At 44.2% G+C, this 7,293-nt stretch overlaps 1 protein-coding gene across 5 annotated transcripts in view; it reads left to right on the plus strand.

Annotated features, from left to right (window-relative positions):
- Positions 1 to 6,789, plus strand: part of GNG12 (G protein subunit gamma 12) — a 31,898-nt gene extending 25,109 nt beyond the window's left edge. For 4 of the 5 annotated variants that reach the window (XM_062581719.1, XM_062581720.1, XM_062581722.1 and 1 more), the window contains 2 exons: positions 2,440 to 2,556; positions 3,693 to 6,789. In XM_062581719.1, coding sequence (XP_062437703.1) covers positions 2,461 to 2,556; positions 3,693 to 3,818 — 222 coding nt within the window. In that variant the 5' untranslated portion in view covers positions 2,440 to 2,460 and the 3' untranslated portion in view covers positions 3,819 to 6,789. Of the gene's footprint in view, positions 1 to 1,902; positions 1,963 to 2,439; positions 2,557 to 3,692 lie in introns of those variants that run through there. The other variant, XM_062581723.1, reaches the window with a different exon arrangement.
- The last annotated feature ends 504 nt before the right edge of the window (positions 6,790 to 7,293 follow it).

Consider the following 7,293-nt stretch of genomic DNA (forward strand, 5'->3'; position numbering starts at 1 on the left):
TAAAGATGATTTTAATGACTATGAGATTGAAATAGTATTTTCTTCAAATAAGCCAGTATTGTCACAGAAGCAATACAAACTCTTTTTCTGAGTATAAACTCTCTTTTTCATCTGTTTAGATATACTGTAGGGTAATTGGTGCCTGCCAAGACTGTTTGCTCAGGCAACAGCCTGCTCCCAATCTGAAAAGTTTTCTGAGTTCAGCTGAAAGGAGCACGGGGGCTTCAGAGGCACCGAATCCCCCCAAGAGAGCAGCGCGACTACTGAACCCCTGCGCGGCCGCGAGCTCCACGGCAGAGTGTCCCGATTTCCGTGAGTCGCTGGGGTTTGCAGCCGCTTTGTGGGCAACGTGCCGGCTGCTGGAGTGGGTCCCGCAGCCTGCGACGGGCAGCGGGCTCTGTGAAATCGGAGGGAGCAGTCAGGTAGCCGCCTGGGCCCCCGATCCCTCCGTGCTCGGGGCGTTGCTGACTCGAGCTGGTGATGAGCAGCAGCTCGGGCGCAAAGAAAGCAGCGCAGACACCATGCGTGGCTGAAGGGTGATGCAAGGGATTATTTATAATTAAGTGCTGCAGGATGCTGGTGTGGAGGGTGCTTGGTGCTGATTAGATAACGTTCTCAGTTAACAGAGATCGCTGGTTACTCGCGTTGCTGTCTGAGGAGAGCTGTGCAGAGCCGGTGGCGACACGATGGAGCCCGGGCCGGGGACCGAGCCCGCCGCCCTGCAGCGTGCGCGGAGGCAGGCCCCGTGCGAAGCCCTGCTGCGCTCCGCTGCCTGGGCAGCCCGGGAGCCGCTGGGGGAGCTGCGCCGCTCCCCGCGCCACGGCGTGGGAATTGCAAAGCCTGCCAGGAGCTGCTGTCGGCAGGGCCTGGAGAGGTGGCGTTTGGCTGTGTTTGACTTGAGTCGCTGTAGTGCAGCGAATGGTTTAAGCACAGCAGAGCGTAGCCAGGTGCTGCCAAGGACCTGCGTGAAAATAAACAGCAGAGTCCGTGCATAGTCCTGTGCGGATCCTGCGGCAGAGACTGGCGCAGAGGTAACAGTCTCAAAAAGCAGAAGGGTCCCAGCCAGCTGCTCTTTGAACTTCGGGATAGCTGTCAGTGCACGTTCGGTGACAGACCTCCCAGGCTTGCGTGTATGAACGCTGAGTTACAGGCGTGCAGCTGCACGTGCTTTGGTGGACGTGACTGAGGCACCGGATTCAGGACTTTGCTGCAGAGAGGGCAGCAAAGCTGCTGAGGGATAAAAGTGCCAGTATGAGCAAAAGCGACGTTTAATTATTTACGTGTGCTGCGGACTTTGGGGAGAGGTCCTCTTGGCCGTATGACTGAGTCAGACGTGGCTTTGGGGCAGCTTGGCTGTCTCGCTTGTCTGGATATGGCCCCTCACAGATGATCTTTGTTCACTGCTTGTTTCTCGGGGCTGGGAACGCGCCTCTGTGCGCCTGACTTCCAGCAGAACCCGTGGTGTCCTGGCAGGGGCTCAGCCGCAGCCTTCAGCCGTCTGCGAGCGAGCGCGGCCCCGGATTGCGTGCGCGCTCTTGCAGGGCTTGCTGCGAGCCGGGGGGCCGAGGCGCAGCCGCTCGGGAGGCGCTGCAGGCGCCTTGCAGAAGGCCGTCGGCTGGGCGCGAGGGAGGGTGTACTGCTCCTCGCTGCGCTGCCTCCAGATCCTGCGCTGCGAAAACGCTGCTGTGCTTTGAATTTTTACCCTGAGAAGGAAAGTCCCTGTTGCTTGTTTTTTTGCTATGCCACCATATATGGCCATATGGGAGAAGACAGCAGCTGAGAGTCTCTCTCTCTGAACTTTGGCTGTTCTTTTTCTTCCTCCCCTTTTTTTCTCCTCCCACATGTTGTACAGCTGCTCCTCCGCCGCTGGAGAAGTGGAGCGTAACCTCGCCGGTGCGGGCAGGGGAAGCTGATAGTTCCCACAGTGGGCGGCCTGCGTCTCTGCCCTTCCTTCTCCTCTTGGTACAACTGGTTGGGCAAAGGTTGCTGTAATTAGGCTGTAAAATGCTCCCCAGCCTGCATGGGGGAGCCAGCGGGAGCGCGCTGGGTGCCAGCGGGGTGGTTCCTGCAGGGCGCCAGAGCCACGGTGCCGACCTCCCGTGCTGCGGCGAGCGGCCCCGAATCTGTGAGCGCGCTGCAGCTGTCAGAGAAACAGTCATAAAGCGCCCTTGGGGAACCCTGCAAGTAGATAAATGTATATTGCATATTAATGTTTGGAGGATTGAGGAGAAAAAAAATACATAATAGCTTGATACAGTTTTTCTGGAGAGTGTTTGGATTGCAAGCTCTCAGTTATCAAGCTGATTCTGAGCTAACCACTCTTGTTAGGTAAAATAACAAAAAGCACTTTTTACAGTGTATTACTGTTGCCTCTTTACGTAAAAAAGTTTAACATGCTGTGCCACTTTTAGAAAAGTAACCAATTGTCTTTCATAACAGAGCTTCAAGATTTAATTGAAAATGTCTGGCAAAACGGCTAACACGACCAATAATATAGCGCAGGCCCGACGGACTGTTCAGCAGCTGAGAATAGAAGCCTCAATAGAGAGAATAAAGGTGAGAACATGCTCTTCTGCGTCTTTCCTTTCCCTCCCTCCCCCCAGCTATGGCACGTTACAGTAGGGGAGTGTGTATGTGCACGTGCATGCATGCACATTTAAACATTTTCACATCAGATGGGTTTTCTTGGAACTTGGCAGTTCTGTTGCACGACTGTGTGTCTAGATGAAACTAATTCTTTTGGTTACTTAAAAGAAGTATCCTCAAGTAGTTAGGTATCTTTTGGACTTGCAGAACCAAAGTAAAATGCAAAGTGCAAATCAAATGTATGAAATGAAAAGCATGTATGAGCTTCAAGATTTGTGCATATTACGTTGTTTACATGATTGTGTTTGGATGGCTAAAATTTGTATATGCAAGGAATTTGAACATTTATGGGCTTTTTGAAAAAGGAAGATAGAAGAAGAAGATAGTTGAAACCGGATTCCTTTAACTTCTGACAGAAAAGAAGCCAAATTTTTTTTTCTATCTAGTAGAGCTAAGAAATTGGGTGTGTTGGTAATATCGCTTGCTCAGATTATATTTGTTTGGCTCCTTAAATTGTTGTCCAGCCCTTTCTGAAGTCCATCAAAACAAAGTTACAAAGTCATACAGCAAAGGCACCTTTTCTTAGGTGCAGGTACTTACAATTAGGGTCAGTGTCATGCAGCAGAAAGAGCTTATTTAGTGTGCTAGAAATTGAATCAGCTGAGAATACTGGGGAATACTGAGAATAAGGTATATTAACCCCAATTTTAGAGATTGAAAAGCTCTTACTAGAAATCTCCTGTTTATTTTTAGTCTTCTGTCAAAGCCATAACAGAGGTGAACGTTACCCTCGCCTTGCGTCGCACACTAACCCCAGAGTACTTTAAAGAACAGGGCACTCGGATTCATCTTTTCTCCCCCTCCCCCCGCCTTTTTTTTCCCTTCTCCATGGATAAAGCCAGCTCTTGGACAGAGCCTCTGAAATTTTGTCTTTTGTGGGAAAACCAGTCTGGCCCAAGTAACATGTTGATTTCCTGGCATCTCTCCCTACATGCACAAAATCCTTGTGTCTGCAGATAGCCCTGAGTTGATTTGATCGTAGTACTAGTTATGGGGAAAAACTTGGTTATTTTACTTTTTTGTTTTTTTCCCTCTATCTTCTGCAGGTGTCAAAAGCATCAGCAGACCTAATGCTCTATTGTGAAGAACATGCCAAGAAGGATCCTTTGCTAATGGGCATCCCTGCTTCTGAAAATCCTTTCAAGGACAAGAAAACATGCATTATATTATAAGAGAGCAGTAGCACCTCCATGGCTCTGCTGAGCAAAACAAGCTGCAGGCAGATGTGTAGAGAAATAATCTGTAAGGTACCCGGTATTAACTGTGTAAAACAGCTGTTCTTTTACCATGTGTATAAATGATTTCTTAAGTTTTTTAAAGCAGTTCTTCTGTTCCATATCTTTATTAGGAAGCAAGATTTCAAACTGATTTAACTTCTTTCTTGTCAAGTGGAATGGGGTGTCTGGGACAAAGCCAGTGATTTTACTGTGCTGGCTCTTACGTGGTGAGGAGGAGTATGGCGAGATGGGCTCTGTGTTTCTGGAAGAATATGTTTGAGTTTAAGTTTTTAAGTTACACAAACAAGACCAAAGTTGCCTGAGCTTTGCTGACAGGAAGTCAGAGGTTTGGAATCCCGATTAAACATCTTTTGGTTTTGTTTTTAATTATCCTTGTATGTGGCGAAGGGAGTGTGTACCTGTATTGCTAGTGCACTTACGTGTATTTATGCACATGCACATTTTGAAGTGAATTATCTAGCAAAAGCTACCTTGAAAATGGTTGTATCAACTATGGGCAAACTCCAGAGATTCATGCCTCCATCTTTGGTTATATTTGTTTGCTTCTCATGGTGGGGTTTTCTAAATGTAAAACCTAAGTTGTCAAGCATTAGATATCTGATTATTTATTTCTCTTTTTTAAGAGGGGTTGAAAAAGCAAAATTTTCAACTTCAAGTTTTCTTCTTTAAATTTTCTTCTCTAATTGGAATCTGTGTTAATATAAAAATACTGAACGAATTAAAGGCTGCAAGCTAGTGTTTCGCTTGCTCTGTGGCTAACGTAGAGGTATGGTTCTGTCACTCTAAGTCCCATTTATATTTTGTGCAGGAATTCAGAATTTGGCTCTTTTAAGTTCCTTTTTAAAGGTGAAAAATGCCAAATTGTATCCAGATTGTGGTTATGCAGATATAATTGGCGGGCCTTTCCATCAAGTAAGTGATCTTATACATACGCATATTAAAAAGTCTTAGTTTGCGCATGTGTGTGTATATATATATAAACTTCAATGGAATATTTATACAAACATTGCATATTAACAGAAAACTTTGTGGGGAGAGAAAATAATACTGACTTCAGGTGGCTACAAATGTATTTCATCTTTCTCTGTAGCCAGTGATTCAAAGTTGAAATTGTGATCTGCCATAACTGTGTGTTTCTGTAATAGTATTTACAGAATTTATTAATCACTTTTAATTTACTGTCTCATGTTGCATATTTGTCTATTCTATATTAAATTATATACACACTGTTGATAATATATTGAGAAATTATATATTTTCTTTAACAAGCCACTAACAGACAGCTCAAAAATCTAAATACAAGACTGACAGTAAGAAAATTGTACTGCTTATTCAGTGCTGACATTCAAATTATTTTTATAATTAGACTATTTTTCTAGTGACAATTTCAAAACAATAATGTAGATTCACACTGATTTTATTTTCTGTGTTTGAATCTTTCATTTCATGATGCATCATGTTAAAAATAGTAATTAACTTCATCTGGATATGAAAGAATAACCATTTGGAGAAATCTCACTGGTTCCTAAAGTATCAAAATGGGTCTATGGGCCAGAGGAAGGTTAATTAACTTCAGATCGTTGCCCTAATATCATTCTACCATGAATCTGTTATCTCCAAGGTAATCAGCATTTTTATTTATTTAGAGCTCCAAAAAAAGGATAACCTATGTAGATACAAACACATGATTGGAATATGTATTTTTTTTCTCTATTGTTTGCCCCTAAATAAAGTGAGGTATAGGTGCTGATTTATGATCCAGCTATATAACACTGGTCTGGCTGACACTTTTCCCCTAAATTGGAGCTTTGCAATCTCACGTTATTTCTGCCGAGGACTTCAGCGGACACCAGACCTCTCACGAGATGGTTAATGTACTGAGCTCATGATCCGTTAGAGCTGTGCTGCAACGTATGCCTATTTTTAAAGGAAAACCTGATGATTATTCTCCTATACCTATTTACTGTTAAGTGTATTTTTCTACTTTTTCGTGCAGAATTTTATCAGCATCTGTTTTGTTGGTTCTCATACATTTGAGCAACAGAAGGACTTGGTTGCATCTTTAATCATAGACATAGGTTTAAAAAGATTGTGCCAATTTTCTTTCAGATGCTTTCTCACTTTTAGGTAGAACAGCTAAAATGATAACATGGAAGTGACTACTTCTCATGACTTTTGTTGCATAGATTTTCAGGTAAACAATGTATTTTTAAATGCAATCTATAGGGGTGCATGGAAGCTCAAGCAGTTATGTTTGTACATAAGCGTTGCTCTTTTGGTATAAATAATCGAAGGAAAGAAAAGGAATTGGAAAAATTTTGAAGAAATATAGACTCTTTAATTAGAAAAGTGAAACCGTTTAAACTCATGGGTGTTGCAAGCTTCAGAAATTAAGGGATTCATGTTTTCAAGGTGGTTCTCGGCCAGGCCAAATGCCCAGAATAGCTATACTGCAGTGCTGCAACCGGTGCTCTTCTGACAGGTGCCTCTAATCTTTGTGTTATGTAAAGTGAATCTGATACTACTCCAGAATGTGTATTTGTACTTTTTTTTCACCATAAACTAAGAAGCCAGCTTACTGTTTGTGTTTTTCTCTGGATTTTCTAATTTGACTCTTTAATACTATGTTATATTATATTGTCTTTGTATCCTAAGGTACACCTGAATTGTATCGGTGTGATTCGCCTTCGACTGACAGTAGGCTTTGTGAACAACTTGTGTTTTTACCTAATGCACTTTCTACCAGTTGGGAGCAGGCCTCTTCTTGAACCTACACGTTTTGGTTGTTGGAAATGCGTCTTGTGGCAATGAAAGAAAAGGCTGTCTGCTTGGCCCTCACAGCTGGCATTGTCACCGCCTCGGGTCTCTGAAACTCTTCATTAAAGTATTACTGCTTTTTCTATTGTTTCAGCTTATCATTGCAGTTTATTTTACTTTGCTTTCCTCACGCTGGTGTGCGGAGCCTCTCTGATCCGACTGCCCAAGTCTGCGCCATCTGTGTCAGCCAGCCAAGTAGTATGTCACCGCCCAGCACGGTGGGGTCCAATCCTGGCAAGGATGCAAGTAATTCTGAGGAGAGTACATAGTAAAAATTTCTGCAGGTTTTGTAGGCCAGATTATCCATCTCCAAGGTGCAGATCTGGGAGAGGGAGGAGTGGGAACCTACGGCAGTACCTGACTGGTGTGGTGTGCTGCACGCCTAGGAAGGCAAAATCCGGGAAAAGGAAAGAAAACTCTGACTGTGTTGCATTAAAGAAAATTTTGGTCATGTAGGGGGTGCATCCAGCCGGGGCTCTGCCTCCGGTGTCAGCTCATGTCTTTACATGTCTTGGTTTTTTTCATCTCAGCGTGAAGAATTCTGCTGTAGTCTGGATATAGTTGCCCATAGCGCTGGTTGTGTCTTCTGCAG

The sequence above is a fragment of the Rhea pennata genome, chromosome 8 (assembly GCF_028389875.1).
Source record: "Rhea pennata isolate bPtePen1 chromosome 8, bPtePen1.pri, whole genome shotgun sequence".
Classification (NCBI taxonomy): Eukaryota; Metazoa; Chordata; class Aves; order Rheiformes; family Rheidae; genus Rhea; species Rhea pennata.